Source organism: Camelus dromedarius, chromosome 8 (assembly GCF_036321535.1).
Source record: "Camelus dromedarius isolate mCamDro1 chromosome 8, mCamDro1.pat, whole genome shotgun sequence".
Lineage (NCBI taxonomy): Eukaryota > Metazoa > Chordata > Mammalia > Artiodactyla > Camelidae > Camelus > Camelus dromedarius.
Genome location: NC_087443.1, coordinates 69,740,693 through 69,761,826, shown reverse-complemented (window position 1 = coordinate 69,761,826; position 21,134 = coordinate 69,740,693). Strand labels below are relative to the sequence as shown.

General features: G+C 31.6%; 1 protein-coding gene across 3 annotated transcripts in view; it reads right to left on the bottom strand.

Moving 5' to 3' along the window:
- ATRNL1 (attractin like 1) overlaps positions 1-21,134 on the bottom strand; it is a 631,665-nt gene that overhangs the window by 429,631 nt on the left and 180,900 nt on the right. For all 3 annotated transcript variants that reach the window (XM_010987217.3, XM_064488470.1, XM_064488471.1), the window contains 2 exons: positions 16,832-16,969; positions 9,009-9,102 (listed from right to left, as the gene is read on the bottom strand). In XM_010987217.3, the coding sequence (XP_010985519.3) occupies positions 9,009-9,102; positions 16,832-16,969 (232 nt within the window). The remainder of the gene's footprint in view (positions 1-9,008; positions 9,103-16,831; positions 16,970-21,134) is intronic.

Here is a 21,134-nt window from a genome sequence, read left to right as displayed (position 1 = left end):
AAGACACATAAAGTCATTTAAATGGTTTTACCTTTACAAAAAGAAACACAGGAAAGATAAACCAGAAAACAAAGAAGTTTGATTACCTACTGGAGGAGAAAGGTGGAAATCAGGAGTAATCCTTCTCTGTGTATTTTTTAATACTTCTGTCTTTTGAAAGACAGAAGTTACTGTTTAACATATTCTCAAAAAACTATATTAAACCACTAAGAATGGGAATGGAAAAAAAAAACTTAAAACACAAAGTAAAGTGAAGGAAACAAACTTAATGAATTTCAAATAAATATTATACAGCCATGCCAGAGAGAAAGGAAATGGGGAGGAGGGGAGGATAAGACAGGTGGGGAGGAAAGGAAGAAGGAAGGGAGAGGAAGAGAGAGGAAAGGAGGAAGGAAGGAGGGAAGGAGGGAGGAAGAGACAGTTTCAAGTAACTTATGAATGCAATTTTTGACTATATATTCTCTCAATCTTGGGTAAGATGAGATAGAGGAAAAAAAGTGAAATCAAACTTTGAAATTTTTTGAGTACGTTTGTTTATTAAAGTAATGCAGACAAAGCAATTCTGAAAATATTTTAAATGCATTATAGAATTGAACAAATAAGGAATGTGTTAATGTCATTGGAAACCAGTGTTTACACTGAGGAAGAAGAGACACAGAAACACTGAACTGGAGAAGGCCCAAAAGAACCTTGTGGGGATGGGCTGAAATCAGAAGTCTGAGTAGGAAGTAATGCTTTGTAATGTATGTGTATATGCATGCATATGTACAAATTTAAATGTATGTATATACTTCATATATATGTACTTATGTCTATTTATTTTAATTATTCTCTAGCTCTGTTCACTGAAAAGGGCACTAAGGAAAGACACCTCAGTAACAAAGAACATTTAAGTGGCACCAAGATACTGGTCTCTAATATGATTCTCCCTTACAATAAAAAAAAAAAAAACTCTACAAAAAAGAAAAAAAGCTGATTATGAGGCAGGACAGGTACAAGATGAGCGTATAACACCTTATATCAAAAGTAAAGACGTGTTTCCAAAATAACAGGTACATGTCATAAAAACACAAAGAACCAGCTTAAAGTAGCTCCCACTGACCAAATTCCAAATGATTAGGTAGAGCAGTGAATTATGAACCATAGGGGAAAACAGGAATCCATGAGTTCATATCAACAGTAAATAGATAAATAAATGGTTCTGAGGACCGATAGGTAAATGCAGAGGGAGCATGTGAGTTAATAATCATCATAGTAAAGATTGAGATCAGGCAAGAATAATCAATTTTTTCATGTCATAGATATGTCATGTCCTATCAGATAAATTTCTCTCATGTCTAATTCACTCAAAAAAAAAAGGAAAAAGAATTTGGATCTATTTGTCATACCTCTAACAACCGACTACTAAATGCATTCTAATAGCAGTCACCACACATGGGAAAATATTTTCATTACAAGGGATGAATTGACTAAAATCTCAGATAAATGTAGTTATGTATAAATTTATAAATGTATAAAATGTATGTGTAAATGTATCACTATATTCAATGCTGTGCTACACAAACCAATGATATTCCCATTTCATCTCTTACATGCCAAGATCAGTTGGTAAAATCATTTGTGCTAATCTGTTATAAATATAATCAGCTGATATATTGAAACGTTCATCAGTCATTATAGATTTTCATGTAACCTATATAATGTGATCTAGAAGCAAGATTATCATCTATCAATTTCAGTACAGACCTCATAAATAAATGTAAGTTAAAAAATCAGAATGGAGGACCTCACAAACAACTATTTTCAACAAAAAGAGAGCAATATAAACAAAGCAAATTCTAAATTTTTTCTTAAAGCAATTTTTCACACATGAATGTAAAATAATCAGATTAATAAAAATGTTTTAAACTATGTTTTATTCTGTAATACACCATGTTTAATAACACAAAAGTAAAATTTCTTTCTAGATAGTCTATTTTTAGAAGAGTTTTAATTTGCATTGTTGAAATCATTATACCAATTCCAAAAAGTATATCTTCTCTCAAATAAGAGATTCCCTTCATGGCTGGGAAACTCTGAAAGCACGTAAGTGTGTATTATGTAAATATCTAGTCCACAAATACATAATTCAATAAACAAAATAAAAGAGCAGTTGGATATACTTGTATTAGTTACCTATTGCTAAATTACCACAAACTTAGTGGTTTAATCAATATATATTTATCACCTCACAGTTTTTGTGGGTCAGGGGTCTGAACATAGCATAGCTGGTTTCTCTTATTCAGAGACTCAGTGGGATGTAATCAAGATATTAGCTGGAGCTGGGGTTCACTGCATGGCTCCAATCAAGGTGTCAGCTGGGGTTAGGTTCTCATCAGACGCTTGACTAGGGGTGTATATGCTTCTAAGCTCCCTCAGGGTGTTGGCAGGATTGATTTCCTTGCAGCTATGGAACTGAGGGCCTTGGTGTTTTACTTGCTGTTGGCTGAGGCTGCCCTCAGCTCTTAGAGGATGCCTTCAGTTTCACTTCTTCAAGGCCAGCAAAGGAGAAAGTCTCTAGAGCAAGTCTTCAAGCAAGACACAGACTTAAAGCACATTCATGCAAGTGACATATCACCACCTTTACTATATAATGTAACAAAATCATATAAGTGATATCCTATCACCTTTGCTTAATTTTCTGGTTTAGAAGCAAGTCACAGATCATGACCACGTTCAAGGAGAGGGGATTATATGATAGTGTGTAAATATCAGAAGCAGACATCATGGCTTCTCATCTTAGGGTCTGTCCACCATATTTCTGTTGTACGTAAATTTTAATTATAAAATATTTTGATATATTTATTTGAGATATGGACATGTACTAACCTAATTTGTGTAATAAATAATTCAAGAAGTTAAAGTATTTGATCAAGTTCAACTCAGTTTATAAGAGGTAAAGAGAATATGAAGGGAAAAGAACAGATATAAAAAATAATTCTTTAAACTAGTATTTGTTACATTATACAAATTATATTAGTATTTCTGATATGTAAGCAGAGTAATATTTTTAAAATTCAGAATATTTCTGTATAAAGATTAGATACAAACATTAAAAGCCTTCAGAAGTCTTCTGCATGGCTTAATTAAAAACATAACTTCAAAGTGTTTCTGTGTCTAAGCAAAGAGATAATCATCCTCTACTCCCACTAAGCAAACAGTCAGACCTTTTTAGAAAGCAGATTTAGGCTGAAATATTCATTAGAGACTTTGAAAGAGTAAATATTGTCATTACATGTCACCTAAATAATGGTTACCATTTATGTAAATGACCACATTACATTATAAACATCACTCTTGAAAAAACAAAACATAAAATAACTTCTATGTGCTAAAATATAGCATTTCATTTTGTCCCTATTGATTTAAATATTAAATATATATATGTATCTTATCATGAGATATAATGTTTCCACTCAGAAGCTAGAAAAGGATATCTACTTGCTCCAAAAACTTGAAACATAATAGATAATCTGAAATGGCTGAGAATCAGATAAATAAATTTGTGTCTTTATGAGAAATTACGAAAATTATACACAGGATAAAACACACTTGCTTTTGCTTTGTTCTCCTCTAAAGAAACCCATAAAAATCATATCACATAATACAAACTAAAGTATGACATTAAGTAGTATCATAGTATCAATATTGATACCACACTTCAAAGACAATGTATCATAAAAAAATAAAATAAAATTCAGACATGAAGGTATGGTAAATCCTGATAGCATAGGAGGTGCGGGTTCTAAAATTATAAGGCTACTTATGTATTTCAGAGCCCAATAATAATAAGTAGAACTAATGAGGTAATTGAAGACTACTAAAAACAGTAGATTTCATTTTTTAATGCTTAAAAGCATTGGAGAGCAAAAAGAGTGAAAAATTACCAGGCCAGGATGCAAGAAGGATGGAATCCCAGGATGGCCAATCATTTGCGGGATCCTCTTATCCTCAATTATGAATGGGAACAGCACAGGAAAAACCACTGGAGTCTAGGCCCACCAAAGGTTGGTGAGCTAAGTATCAGAGTGTAACCTTAGGAGCAAGGGCATAAAAAGGCCTTCCAGAGACTGCAGATCTGCTTTGAACACCTTCATCCCTGAAAGTGATTAAGGTACTATGCCCTCAGGCACATAGCAGAATTAAATTCTCTTCAGATTTAATTCACTGTATCAAATTATCTATAAATATATTTTGAAAATATGGTTTCAGTACAAAATAAAAAATAACCAGTCATGGAAATAGATAAGGAAGCAAGATAAAGATACCAGCAGAAATAAAGGATGATGGAAACAGAGCCAAGGAATTTAGATATTATCTAGGAAAAGCCACAGGCTTTAAAATAACTATTATATTGGAGGAGATAATGGACAAGATTAAAAACTTGCCCAAATTTTGTAAACCTACAAAAGGCAAATTAGAAACTATAACAGATTAAGAATAAGAATTAAGTATGAAAAAATGAAAAATATAAAAACCAGCAAATGAAAATGCAATAACCAAATTAAAAACTGAATGGATGAGGTTAATAGCAAATTAGACACACTGGAATAAAGAAGAGTAAATTTAAAAAATAGGTCAGGAGAGAGTGAAAAATATGAAAAAGACATAAAAGTTATGGTGTTACTGGAATCTTAAAGCAGAAGACAGGGAGATTGGAGAAAAAGCAACATTTGACAGGTACTGGCTGAACTTTCTGAAACACCCAACATGATAAATTTAAAAGTAACAACAATAACTAAGCACATCAAAGTAACTGGTAAGACAAAAAGGAAAAAAAAAATTAAAGCCAAAGAATAAAAGACATAAGAAGAAAATAAAAATTTGAATAATTTATTACTTTTAAAGAAATTCAGTAGCTTGTATCTTATTTTAAAGAAATAATTAAAACTCTTCCACAAAGAAAAATCTAAAATCACCTGGTGATATTGGTGATATTACTTAATACAGGAGACGACAAGGAAGTTTTTAAAAGAACTGCCCCCCCCAAGGCACTAACCATATGGAAAAGACTGATGTATTGGAGTATGTTAAAATTAATAACTTCTCTTCATCAAAGACATACACAACAGTGTGAAAACCCAAACTACAAAGTGCCATTTACCACACATAACATCAATAAAAGATGCATCAGAATGTATAAAGCATTATTACAAATGATTAAGAAAAAGAGACCACAGTAGAAGAAATCACAGGAAACTTAGAAGAGCACTGTTTCATGAAAGAGGAGTTCAACTGATGATTAAACATATAAAACTCTTTAAAGATTAAACATTAAACCTTTAAGAACTAAAGAATCACTTTAGTTCTTAAGAAAATGCAAATTCAAGTTGCAACGTATCAATTATACATCCATCAGAATCTTTAAATTTAAAATGTCTTATAACACCAAGTATTGTCAAAAGTGTAGAGTGTACAGCCTGGAAAGGAATATTATTTCATATAACAATTTTATAAAAAGTTAATTCTCTAAAATTGAAAATATGGATACCCAACACATACCTATCAAAAATGTATGCACTTGTGAACCAGGAGACATACAGAAGGATACTCATAAGCACATTAATTGCAATGGCAAAAAAAAAAAAAAAAAAAGACTACAATTATCAAATTGGAAAATAAGAGAGCAATTAAAAGAAGTGTGGTATAATCATACAATGAAATACTCTACAGCATTGAAAAGCATCAAATTATAGCTATATGGATGTGAGAACTTGAATGAATATCAACACATTATATTAAGTGAAAGAAACTAGACATAAAAGAATAGAGCAATAGATGAAGAGAAAATACTTGCAAAAAACACATCTGATAAAACTGTTATCCAAAATATATAAAGAACTGTTAAAATTCAACAGCAAGAAAACAAATATCCCAATTTAAAAACGGGCCAAAGATCCTAACTGTCCTCACCAAAGAAGACAGAAAATAAGAAAATGAAAAGATACTGCACACTGCATGTCATCAGGGAAATTCAAATTAAAACAACAATGAAATACCACTATACACTTATTGGAATGGCCAAAGTCCAGGACAGCGACAACACGAAATGCTGACAAGTATGTGGAATGTGGAGCAACAGGAACTCTCAGCCATTGCTGGTGGAAATGAAAAATGGTACAGCCACTTTCAAAGATATTTTGGCAGTTTCTTACAAAATTAAACATACTGTTACCATACGATCCAGCAATTGCACTCTTTGGTATTGACCCAAAGAAACTGAAAACTATGTGCACATAAAAGCCTACATATGGTTGTTGATAGCAGTTTTATTCATAATTGCTAAAATTTGGAAGTAACCAAGATGTCCTCCAGGAGGTAAATGGATAAATAAACTGTGGTACATCTACATGATGGAATGTTATTCAGCTCTAAAAAGAAATAAACAATCAAGCCATGAAAAGACATGGAGGAAACTTAAATGTATATCATGAAGTGAAAGGAGAAATTCTGAGAAGGCTATATAGTGTATGACTCCAATTATCTGACATTTTGGAAAAAGCAAAACTACAGCAACAGTACAAATCAGTAGTTGCCAGGAGTTAGGGGAGACGGGAGGATAAACAAGAGAAGCACCAAAGATTTCCAGGGCAGTTAAAGCATGTGATACTATAATAATGAATACATGCCATCACACATTTGTCAAAACCCACAGAATGCACAACACCACGAGTCAACCCTAATGTAAACTCTGGACTTCTGATGAAAATGATATGTTAAATTAAGGTTCATAAATTGTAACAAATACATCACTCTGGTAAGGGAAATAGATAATGGGAGAAGCTATGCATCTATGGAGTAAGGGGTATATGGGAAATTTCTGTATCTTCTGATAATTCTGACATTGCTGTGAATCTAAAACTGCTTTAAAAAATAAAGTCTAAAAAAAACCAGATTTACAAAACAAGTCAATGAAGAGTTTTTTTAAAAAATAACAATTTAAAATCTTTGAAATTAAGAAAGCAACCTAAAAATAATTATTGGTTCAAAATAGAATAAAAATTGAAATCACTGATAATTTAGAAACTATTTCACATTAAAAATACAATCTGAATAGTGATTAATTTTGTGTGTGTGTGTGTGTGTCTGATTTTGTTATCAGGATGATGCTGGCTTTGTAGAAAAGAGTTTGGAAGAGTTCATTCCTCTTCAATTTTCTGGAACAGTTTAAGAAGGATAAGGGTTAACTCTTCTTTAAATGTTTTATAGAATACACCTGTATAGCTCTGGTCCTGGACTTTTGGTTGTTGAAAGTTTTTTGATTACTGATTCAATTTCATTACTAGTAGCAAGTCTTTTCATATTTTCTACTTCTTTCAGATCCACTCTTGGGAGACTGTACATTTCTAGGAATTTATCCATTTCTTCTAAGTTGTCCGTTATACTAGCATAAAATTGTTCACAGTCATATCTTATGATCCTTTGATTTTTTTTTTCTTGGTGTGAGTTGTAAACTTTTCTTCTTTCATTTCTGACTTTATTTATACTGGCCCTCTCCCTTTTTTTTCTTGCTGATTCTGGCTACAAGTTTACCAGTTTGGTTTATCTTCTCAAAGAACCAGCTTTTAGTTTCATTGATATTTTCTACTATTTATTTTAGTCTCTATTTTATTTTTTTATGCTCTGATCTGTATTGTTTATTTACTTCTACCAACTATAGGTTTTGTTTGTTCTTCTTTTTCTACTTCTTATAGGACTAAGGTTAGACTGTTTATTTGAGTTTTTTTGCCTTCTGAGATAGGCTTGTATCACTATAATCTTTCCTCTTAGAGCTGTTTTTGCTATAACTCATAGATTTTTGGATCATTGTATTTCCATTTTCATTTGTCTGCAGGTGTTTTCTGATTTCCTCTTTGAATATTTTGTTGACTCATTGCTTGTTTGGTAGTATGTTGTTTATACTCCACGTGTTTGTGTTTCTTGTGGTTTGTCCTTGTATAATTGATCATTAAAATATGCAAGGGTTAGGGGCACCAACCCCCTGAACATTCAAAAATCCATGTATAAAGGTTGACTCCCTCAGAACTTAACTACTAAGAGCCTACTGTTGAGGGGAAGCCTTACTGATAACTTAAGAATCAATATATACTTTGTATGGTATATGTATTATAAACTGTATTCTTACAAATGTTCTCAGAAGAAACAAACAGATCATTTTCCATGGCTAACAGACTTCTTTGGATAAAAAATTTTATACATAATTTTGGAGAATCCTTTATTAATTTTTAAAATAATTATACAATTATTAAGTTGGAATTTAGAGTTTATGCTAAATAAAGCATATTATATCTAACACAAACACACATTTGCATATATACAATTCAAAACTATAAAAACAATTTTAATACATGAAGTATATAAGTAAAACATTTAAATAACAGGAAACTACTTTTCAAAGTTACTTATTTTGGAGGGGGGAGAATAAATCTTGAGAACAACTAAATTATTAAAAGACAAAAACCACTCATAAAGCTACTGAGAGCAGAGTAACAACAAGAGTAGGTTCATGTCTAATGAAATAACAAAGAAAAAGAAGAAAAGAATAAGAAACCACTTGAAAGGCCTAAATTAATATAATGATCAGAATTAATAATAAAAGATTCAAAAGGAAGAAAGGCTTAGAAACACTGGACTTGAGCTGTTTAACAAGATGTAGAGGAAAATTACAAAGATAACAATGTAGACTTGATATTTAAGATATTCTTCCAGAAAAAATAAGAATGTTTCTTTTTCTCAGAGATACCAAAAGACAAATACATTTTATAGGCTCTGTTTTGAAGCCTCCACAAAATTGTCATTTTAAAAGCTTTATTTCTTATGAAAATTAATAAAATGCAAGTAAACACACCTTACAATCCTACTGGTTACTTAATTAACACAACACTAAACTTAAAAAGGAAAACCTGTAACAATTAGTTCTACAGCAAGAATTCAACCCACAAAAGTTCTAAAAAGTCATTTTTACTTACAATTGGCATTGATCACCTTTTATTCCTTTAGTTGTGCAGAAACATTTTCCTGTGTGCATATGACAAGTATTTGCATGGCCACTGCATGTACAAGCTGAAAGTCAAAACCAAAGTGATACTGAATATTCTCCATCACAAACACGTGCATCACATTTCAGGAAAGGTTTTATTACTATCTTATTTTAATACCATCAATTCTCCTCTTGTCAGCTAAAAACTAGGGTTTTCATATGTTATTTTTAATTAAAGGGAAGTAGGTGCACTTATTTAAAAATTTTGTAAAACTCTTTAAACCTTTGGGGTGTCCTGAAGTCTAGTGTGGATCCAAGTATTTATCTCATCCTTCTCTGGATTTTTTGGCATTTCTAATTTGGTCCATCTGCTTAATGAAATGAGTTTCAAAGAGCACAAGATCTTTGGAGTCAAATAGCTCAGTTTCAAAACATACCTCTATGATCACCTGCTACATAACCTTGGGTAATTTATGTAAACTCTCTAGCTTTAGTTTCTTCATTTTCAAAAGGAGAAAGGAGCAGTCAGGACTTACGTAAGAATTAAATGAGATAATGTATTTTATATTCCTAACACATATCAAGCACTTAATAAATGCAGCCATTACTTCTCCTATTATTATCACTGCCAACAATAAAAATATAGTTATGCATTTTGTAAAAAGGCATGTTTATTTGCCCTAAAATCAACCTTTTAAACTTCTGAGATCATTCTCAGTTTTAGTATTTCAGAATACTACCTGAAATATTCCATAGTATAATAATTACACGCAGTCAATTGGGTTCATATGAACTCATTTCATTTTCTTACTTTGCATTCTTTTGTTAAAGACTAGCATTTCAATTATTTAGTACATGAACCCCACACTTTACTGTGCCCAACACTGAACCAGCTAGTAAGTTCTAGTTACTCTATGCAGTCTTTCTAGTATCTGACCCTCCTTTCTATTGTGATAGCCAGCATTCAAGCCCTGTCACTCGGTTCTATTACTGACACCAATACAATCACACAACTGATCTTTCTGACTTCAGTACGTATACAACCCATTCTCCAATCCTGAGACAAATTCTATAGAGATAAGGCTGATCATGTCATTAGCCCTTTTAAAAACCTCTCATAAGAACTACTATGTTCCTGCACATCACCAGCTAGTTAAACCATCCTAGTGATAAAAATGAAATGAGGTGGCCTTTTCCTGACTTTCATACACATTTAAAAATAAGCTAATGAATCACTGGCTTAGATCAAAATAGAATTCTAAGCTTCCCATTAACTGTTTATGATTATTTGTATTAAAAATATATACCACTAATTAAATACATATACCACTATATATCCATAGGAATTATGTTTAGAACCATATGTTTTTTCCTAGAAGAGATTTCTACATAGAAGTGAATTTTTTTTCACAAAGAATATTTAAATAAATTAGCATAATTTTCCCTTAAGTTTGTATAATTAACTATGGAAACACAATACAAGAGAATTACAGAAATGAATGATAAGGTGTAGAAATGCAAGGAATAAACGAAATTATCATGAGCAATAAAGGGACTCACATATTAATAACTGTAACTTCATGAATATACCATGATATCTTTTAATATTAACTTGCAGTTTCATATTAATACTATCATGTATTCAAAACTTCACTAGAAAAACAAATGATACACTTTAATATTTAAAAACTTGGGAAAACCTTTTATTTATCCTTTATGGCAGAACTAGGTAATAGTTACACTTGCAGAGTTTCTTCAAAGAATTATCATTGTATAGTAGCTTTAATAATTTCTGAGACAGAAAAAAATTATTTTAAAACACCTTTTAATGTAAACTCATTTTGAGAGAATTCCCTTGTGGTGTTGAACTTCAGGCTAAAATGACACAAATGTATTTTAAACTCAATTGTTAAAAATTTATACTTCATGACAGTGTTGAAATTATTCTGTCGTCAGCATTTGAGGTTATCTTTTTATGCTGAATAAGCACCTATAAAATCATCATATGGTGGCTTTTTGTTTGGCAAATTTTATATGATGATGATTTTATAGCCTAGAGGAACATTACATGGTTATATGATACTTCTGTTCCCCTATAATATGAAGTTGCAATATCAACTTATAACAAAAACTAAACAATAAGGACAGAAAAAAAAAATGCTATAAGAGTTATTCAAACGAGTTGTATATAAAGACTATGGTTTAGAAACATGAAACCAAAAAGGAGTCAGTGGTAATACTTGTTTCAAAGTCAGTCTGTGTGCCCAGGTCCTTTCATTGCTACACCATTGCTATCTGTCAAACACATAAACAACAACATCTGGGAGTTAGGAGATTGCATCCATTTACTTTCCTTTGTATACTTTCAGCATAATTAATACTTGGTATTTAGTAGATATGTTACACATTAGGTTTCAAACATAGGAATAATTCTGGCAAAGGCAAATGTTCAAATAGCCACATGACTTATTAAAATTTTATTCTTCAAACCTAATTCTTTTTATTTACAGCTCTAAACCCAAATTTTCATCATATGTGGCTTATGAAAAGAGAAGACAGCATAGCTGCTTCTTTTCACTATAAATAAATATGAAATGCTGATATCAATAATATCTTAGCAATATGATTTTTCTCACTAAAAACTCAAAAATTACAACTATTGCCATGTATTGACCTGTTGTTGAGAGTATGACTTTTTTTTCTATTGGAAAAATGATAGTTCTCATAATTTAAAATAGGTCATTTCACTTACGGAGATTACACTGTCTACTCAGGATACTGGGCAAACTCGACTTGCCTAAACAAACACCAAATGAAAAACTAAAAATGATTCTTTCCCCAATAAATAAAGTACAGTAAAGCTCAATTATTCAGCCACTGTTCCTGGATTTGTTGAATGCTTTTGGGTGAAAGGCACTAATTTAGAACTATTCTGATGAAAATGAGTGTCAACAAAAATCTAGAACTTAAGGACTGAACCATGAAGTAACTGGTACTGTTCCAAGGATTTACATAAAGTGCCAAGAGGGCTATAAGATTTATATTTTATAATCCAAAGCCATGTAACATATTCAAACATAAGAAGAAACTCTAACCATCTGTTCTAAGGGTCAGTGAACTATATCTGTGAGGCCAAGTCCTCATTGCCTATTTTTGGATGTCCCATAAGCTAAGAATGGTTTTTACATTTTCAAAGGACTGTGAAGATGGAGGAGGAGGAAAAGCTGGAAGAAAAAGAGGAGGAGCAGGACAAGGCAGCAGCAACAGCAACAATCATACCTGGGCCACAAAAAAACAAAATATTTACTCTCTGACCCGTTAGAGGGAAAAAAAATGGCCAATCCCAGATCTATAATCACAAAGCTGGAGTCACATAATTTGACAGTTTTAAATTCTGATTGAATGTTAAAAACTAAAATCCCATTTAAAACAAACAAGGTTTGGAATTTTTTTTTTGACAGAATACAGTTAAAAATTTGAAAGATTCTGACCAAAACAAATTTCAACCCAACTCTTCTGGCATGGTATTTTTAATATCTTCAGTTTAGCTTTGATAAAATAACTTTAGTCATATTTCATTTTTTTACTCTAGCAAGATAAATTTCTTGAATACCCATAATGACTATCATTAAAATTTTAAAAACCCTCTAAATTTGAGTCCTTATACTATATTTCTTCAATTTGAAGTTTTCACGTATCTAAAATAATAGGGCAAAATATTAACACCCTATATAGATGAGGCAAAAATGACACATATTATTAGAATCTATCCACAAAGCAAATATTAATACCAAATAAAGTACCAGGTGTTTTTTCCCATATTCAGTCTACCACCAAAAATTACTACTTGCCTCAAGTTCAAATTCTTAAATTCCAATTTATTGAATTTTTTGATATCTCTTTATAAATCTGCATTGTTTGCAATGAGATTATTTTTAAAGAATGCCTTGAATAGTTATTAATCAATGAATCAAATCATCTGAAAAAAGTTGTTGAGTATTGTTAAAAATACAAGATACGAAGGATGTTAATTATAAGAACAATATTTTGCAACTGTATATGACTGTACTATTTCTGAAGTATTTTCACATGCATTACCTATTTAATCTTTACACCGTATGTATTATATTCATCTGATAGAGGAACAGCTTCAAAGAAATGAAAAAAAACTTGTCCACATTCATACATCTAATAAGTAGTAAGGAATTATATTCTGGGATTCTTTTAACTTCTTGATAGAAAATATGTATTTGTGTGTGGATGAACTTATGCACATATAGATAACATGTAACATTCTTGACCATATATGCTTGTTAAATTTCAAATATGTGCTTTTATAACTGTTTGACAGCTGAAACTAACCTGAAAACATCAGTGATAAAAATGTATTCAGTAATATAAGTTCACACTTAAATATAAGCACTAGGATTACAATGTTGATTCATTATTAAGAAAGTCATTAACACAATAGATTAACAAATCTAAAAAGAAAAAAATATGGTTGTCTCCACAGATGCTGAAAAGTCTTTGGCAGAAGTCAATGCCTATTCCTGATAAAACATACAATGAAACTAACTGAAGGATACTTTCTCAGCATGATTATACACACATACACATAAGAGCCAGTGTCTTGCTTACTAAGAAAACAATGGAAACATTGCTTCCATTAAGATCAAGAACAAGGCAAGACTGCCCAATATCTCTAGTACTATTAACACTGTATTAGAGACATTAGCCAATGTAATTATAAGTGAAAAATTAACTGATGTATAACAACTAGAAAAAAAGTGAAACTATCTTCATTTATAAATGAAATGATAGCATGCCTAGAAATCCTAGAGAATCCATGTTAAAACAAATTAAAATGATAAGGAATTCAGTAAAGTAATACATTTTAAAAATTAATATACAGAAGTCAATAGCCCTCTAACAATAACAAGGTAAAGGATATAAAATCTTATTTGTACTTGTTATGAAAAATATAAAATACTGAGGAATAAATTTTAACAAAAAATATGGAAAACCCATAGAACGCACAAAAGCATCACTGTGCAAATAAAAAGGAGAAGGGAGATCGTGTGGGAGGTGCCAAAGTAAGCCATGCATGGAAAAGTTTCCCAGCAAGTGAAAGTTCAGTGACGAACATCTCTAGCAGTTTCATGAGACTCAGACCATAGACAGTTCTTTTAAAAGGTGTCTATGAGAAAAGAGCAGTAAACTTCATCTTCTAACAACCCACGATCAGAGGTCATTCTAACACACCCGACAATGTCAGGGCCAGTTTCCGTAAACTCCGTTCTCGCCCTTAAAATTCCTTTTATGAGAACAAAAAGGTTGGAAAGAGCTTGAAAAGATGGAGTAGATAGAGAAAACTTAGGGTTACTGAGCATTTGATGTTAGAGGAACACTTCTACCAAGGATAACGAAGCGTTTCAAAAAGTTGGTTTAGAGAAAAGAGAAACTAGCTTAAAACATCATAAAAGCTATGCAATGAAGACTGTTTTTTAATCATACACTTGAAACAGGCAGCGCTACATGATTTTAAAAGGCTTGTTTCTTAAATTTATATTAAAATGTCCTTTTAAGGGACTCCTGTATCAAAGTATAAATTCATGACTATATCATATACTAAATATCTACATATAATTACATAATATTCATTTAATGACCTCTGTCTTTGAAATATTTAAAATCTCAGACTGCCTTTTCTCTGCCACACAGGGTGAGAATGTATACTCAGAAAATACAAACTTTTAACCTTGTGTTAAAATAATTAATGGAAACAAGGTTTCCATATCAAGAGATTTTCATTTCTCTGATTTGTAGATTATTCAGGTCAATGCTCCCAGTTCGAGAAAATTAAACTTCTTTCATTTATTTTAAGAAATGCTCAAGTTCATTTGGTTATTAACTTTCAGCTTCTATGAACAATCTGCAGTAGGTAAGAAAGGTTTACAATTTTTAAAACTCCCATCCTAGTAGAGGGAAAGAAGAGTTAATTCATCTTCTTTTTCACTACCATCAAGTCTCAGAGAATATGTGTCTCATAGCCTAGTGTGTTTACTAGAGTTTTACATATTTCTATAAAAGTCTGCTATGGACAGATCATCAATAATATGCTAAAAAGAAAAACATAAGTTCTGCTAATAAGAAGCAAAGGCAAAAATAGAACTGTCACTATGTTGAAAGAACTCTTTTTCCCCCAAACTAGAAAACAAAAGTTTCTTTATCACTATTAAAAGTAAAAAACATAGAAAGAAAATCAGATAAGTATACTATTTAAGAACCTAAAAAAAAAATACAATGAACTAAAAAGACATAAATTAATAAATATAAAATTGGATTTTACTAAAATCAGGTATGAATGCAACATTAAAGGAAAAGAATTCATTCATAACATCAACCAAAGCCATTAAACATCTTGAAATAAACTAACCAAAAAGAGTAAGACCTAGATGAAGAAAACTATTAGTTATACAAGACTGCACTTTTTTAAACATCTGAATATTTTATATAGAGAGCTTTTTTCTTATAGTACATCTTTTTAACAAATAGTTAAACAAAAAAATACATATAAAGATAAAATATTTTTAAGACTAATAACATTCAGCTTAGTTTCTTACATTTAGAATAAGTTATAAAAAAATCATGCAACTAATGATTATCACATAAAACTGAACTTGCAAATTGCCCTTAGCTCTCAAAGGCCTACCCAGATCCTCTCATCAGAATTAATATCTTTGTCCTTGACTCTACAATTCAGCTTCTCCATAACACTACTATAGCACCTACACAATGTACAGTTGACCCTTGAACAACAAGGGGGTTAGGCACACAAACCTTCTATGCAATAGAAAAACCCTGTGTAACTTATAGTTGGGCCCACCATATACCAGGTTCCTCCTACACACAGTGCTGCATCCTCTATACACAGGATTCAAAGAGAGGTGCCAAGAAGGCAGAGCAGAGAGACTCACAGCTCACCCTCTCCCACAAATGCACCAAGAAGTACAACTACAAACCCACTGAATCACACAGGACATCCACTGAACTCTGGCAGAGTGTCTCTTACTTTGAAATACAGCAAGATAGAGAAGAAAATAGAGAAAAGAAAGATTTTATGGCCAAACAATGAGATGATAATAGTTAGCACTTACAATGCTCTTTTACTGTATTTCAATTCCTATTATATGTGCCCTTATTACATATGATCCCATTTGATCTTTACAACAATCCAATAAAGTATTATCATCTCCCTTTTATGTATGAGAAAAATAAAACACGGAGAGGTTAAGTGATTATCCAAAGCCATACATTTAAACAGTGGTACAGCTGGAATTTCAGCTGAGGGCTGATTCCAAACCCATCCTCTTAAACATGATACTGTAATACCACCTTGCCCCTCCCCCAAAAATCTTACCTGATGAAAAGCATACACAAAACCTTATTTCTTATTTCTAAAGTAAAACAAAAATTTACTATTATTAAAAAAAAACTATCAGCAGTGATAATTTTTAAATAGTGAGATTACAGGTAATGTTTTAATTTTAATTTATCTGCATTTGATAAACTTCCTATAGTAAGTCGGTAGTCATTTTGAAATAAGAAAAAGTAAGATTTTCTTAAAGCTAGTAGATCACAAAAGTTTTAGAGTTCACATAGTCCCTCATAAATATATATTACCTTCCCCAAATACTGAGACTTAATGGAAAAAATCTTCGTTAGCAAAATACATTTTCCACAAGAGGCATATCTTACTCAGTTTTCTTTTCTGTTGTAAAAATACACGGAAGTGAAAGAAAAGAGAATTACCTGTACACTGTCCCCCGTTGGTTGGATCTCCATAATAGCCTGGCATGCAGTCTTGGCACTGCTTTCCTGTGGTGAGATTTTTACACTGTTCGCACACATTATTATTGATGCAAGTGCTATGTCCATTACACTGACAAGCTGAGGAAAACAGTAAAAAAAAAAAAAAAAAAAAGTTAAAAATGTCTACATAACAATATCAAGTATGGCTGCTACCAAGACAAAGAATTTATTTTAAAAATACGAATGGTAGCGAACTCCAAAGGGCATTTCCCTAGTTTCTCTTTTTAGTATGTGCCTCAAAATATTAATACAGGAAATATGTACAATAAATTCTGTGGTGAAATTTTGCCTTATGAGCCATGAAACATAGAGGTTAAAGTGAAACATAAAATTACAGCTTAAGAGGAAAACCTTTTAACGTATTCCTTAAAGATTCATGTGACTATTATGTCTATTAAGTAAACACAAGAATGAAAAATATAGCTTTGATAATGTTAAACTGCATTTTGTAGTTACATAATAAAAAAGATCAATAAATATAGAAAAGTGTTAAGTTCTCACTTCAAGAAAATACGTAAGTGTACAATTAACAAACAGCACTTTTAAATTAATTCAAAGAAATGTTCATCTTCTTTAGGCAAGAAAAGCGTCAAGCCTTAACTGAAATTCTATTTGAATGTCAACTAAACAGAAACAGATCTGAAGCATGAGATTATCTTATGTCTTCATAATATGAGATTTAATATATTTTCATATTTTTAAAATTACAGAAGAAAAAATTTTTTTCAGAAGAAAGATACAGTCCTAAGATAAGAAAGCTCACGCCTATTTGAAGTGTAATATTGACCTAGTTTGGTAACTTATCCAAACATCATCACTATCACTTTCATAATCATTTTTACCATTATTATAACTAAGACAGCAATTCACTGAGCTCTCTCCGGCTCAGGCCAGAAAGCCAATGTTCGGTGGATTTCAGTTGTTTGTGGCTGACATATATCCTGCTTCGTCAGTTTACACAGAGCGTCAGTTTTTAAAATACTATAAATACTACCCCATTGTTAGACAGTGTTCCAAATTGTATCCATGAATTATATAACTTAATCCTCACAACAATTTGGTGTGGAAGGTACTATTTTTAGGGCCATTTCTAAGATCAGGAGGCTTGGATTAAACAACTACCCGAAGTCACACATCTAATCAATGCAGAACCAAATGCACAATCAGGATGTATGAATCAAAAGAAGACAGTAAATCTCATAACTATTGTACGTGGAAAATTTGAACGTGAGATGGGAATCCCAAGAGACTAGCATAAGGTCATTAACATGAGTTAACATCAAAGAGTAAAGAAAAACAGTAAAAAACAAATACCTATATCTTACAGAAACTTTCAGAGGCATACCTCTGTTGCAACAGTATAGAAATGACATGCAGTCATCATGGAAAAATGTTAAATAATCCTCATGAAATTGAGAAAATTACAATATAGTTGTCAAACTTTAAATTATGAAACAGCTAGGAGAAATTTTAATAAGAAGAAAAATATTTGTAATAAATTGAGCAAAATAAGGATTCAAAACATCACATTTAGAATGATCACAATTTTGCTTTTAAATGTATGAGTATGCCTATGGAAAAGTTAATGATGGTTCTCTTAGTTTAGTAAGATTTTCTGCATCATCAATTTTCTACAGTAAATTCATATTACTTGTATAGTAAGAAAAAATAATAACTTTAATTTTTAACCTTATTTTTAAAATTTTAAGTTATTGTTGCATAGAAAATTTTATGTGAAACCATGAAGGTTAATTCACTGAAGTAAAAACAAAATTTATTAAGAGCTCACTATATGTAAAACTTTATCTGAAAAAGTCAAAATAAAAGATGGGTGACTGTAAGTATTTTATGAAACCCCTGGCTACATTTTTTAAATCAGAAAACACAAATGTCTTAACTTCTGAATAAAATGACTAAAATTTAGCAATCTCATCTAATATCCTCCTCACAGATTACTGCTGAAATAATAAGAAAACTTGCCAACAACAAGGGGAATTCGGGTATGATGACAACTACACAAATAAAGCTAGAAAAATAGTAATCTATTGTACCTCTGAGAAGTAAAAGAGGACTCCTGGCATAATGCCACTCAGCTCTAACCTTCCTGAAAGTGAGAAGTTCTGAAAGCAGTTCTGGGCCAAGGTGCCCTCAAGAAGCATATCACAGGTGTGCTTCCACACAGCTGCTAGAACGTATGATACAGGAAGTCTAATGTTCCATGTAATGATTATACCACTAAGCAAGTTGAAATAATCTAGACATAATTACCAGCAAATTTTGCAAGAAAAAAAAAAAAAAAGAAGGTCATTGTTGCAGCAGATAACTAGTTCAGCAGCAATGGCAAAGGAAAAGTCATGTTATAGAAAGCAAGACCCAGGCTAAAGGCTGTACCAAACACAGCAAGAAAAGGATACACTATTAGCTTAGGATGATGTTTTATGCCCCACTACCATCAAGGTGGTGGATCAACAGGTAATGTAAGCTCGTATCTAATACTTCTTCCAGGATACACTGTGACTTGAAAGGTTCTAATAACAACCTGATTCTGGAACATGAATAAAACTAAAGAGAAGCCATCCACACTGTTTTGTTTACGTTTTAAAAACAGCCCAGATGGCTCCTCATCTATGTATATACAAACAGAAATAAAAAGAAAGAAAGAAAAGAAAAACTCAGCATTTGATATGCAAATAAAGTATATGGTTTTGAAAAATATGTGCTCTCTAAAACAGATGTAAAATGTTTAAAAAATACATCTGCTTGGCATTCTCAATAAAATTTTTTTAAATACACAGAAAATCAAGGCTAAATTTTACCCAAAACTTTCCCCAAAACATAGTCCTTTAAAAGAAAAGGCAATTATCATTGCTAAAAATAAATCAGGGATTCAAAATAAGAATGTTAAAGAGAAGTCTGAGCTGATGACAGAACTTTACTATACATGGGGATTGCCAAGCAAGAGCTAGGCATGGGTTTCAAAACCCAGCAAGGCCAGGAGATAGAATCTCTGGCATACTCAAGTAAGACAGCTAAACTGAGCCATATTTATGACACTTAAACCCTTCAATTGCAGCCCCTTTCTGTGAGAAAGATACTAAAATACATCACAAGCCCAAATAAGCAGGAAAAAACCTTAAGTCCACAGGGGTATGTGTATGAAAGACAAAAGGCACTTGTGAGAACTTAAAGCTTGTGCCAACAATACAAGTTGGGTTGAAATTCACATTGTCTATATGCTGGAGAAAGCCTGACATCAAACATTAATGTTAAAATCTGTTCTGTGAACAAGGAAAACCTCATACACCTTGCAAAAGCAGAAGTAAATGGCCCGTTTGAAATACTTCACAGCTGAGGACACGCATATATGCCACAGAACAGAGACTGGGAAAACCCTATTCTGTAAAGTGCTAGATAGTACATATTTTAGGCTTTGCAGACCATACAATCTCTTCATAAGTACCACCTCTGCCATTGTAGTGCAAAAGCAACCATACACAATACACAAACAGCCAGTAATAGCTGTAATGCAATAAAACTTTATTTACAGAAATAGGCAGTGGACCAGGTTTGGCCTGCAGGACTTGGTTTGCAAACCTCTGATATAGGGAAAAAAATCACTTACTGAATAAAACCTCAAAATGAAAAATTACAAAGCATCATAAAAGAGAATTAGAAAAAAGAAAGAGGGAGATAATAAAAATGAGAATCGACACTCCAAGAATTGGACCGAAAGGACAATTAGAAGACAAAAATATTCAGAATAATTAAAAGCAGGAAAAAAAAGATAAAATTGTGTTTCAGGAAGTAAAAGTAGGTATGATGACAATGTCTCATCAAAAAGAGAATATCAATAAAAATACAGAAAGTATAAAAAAGAAATAATGAAAATTACAAAGTAGAATAGTACAATGATCAAAATAAAAAAATAGTACAATGACTGAAATAAAAAATAAAAAATACACTAGGATTCTAAAGTAAATTTGAACTGGCAGAAGAATTAGCAAATCTGAAGAGAAATCAATAGAAATCATGTAAGTTAAAGTACAGAGAGAATAAAGAATGAAGAAAAATTAACAGAGCCTCAGTTAAACATGGGACACCATTAAGTGCACTAACCTATGTATAATGGGAGTGTTGGAAGGACAGGAAAGAGAGAAAGAAGGTTAAAATTTATTTGAAGAAATAATTTCTGAAAAGTCCCTGAAATTGATTAAAATGTTCATCTACACATCCAAGAAGCTTA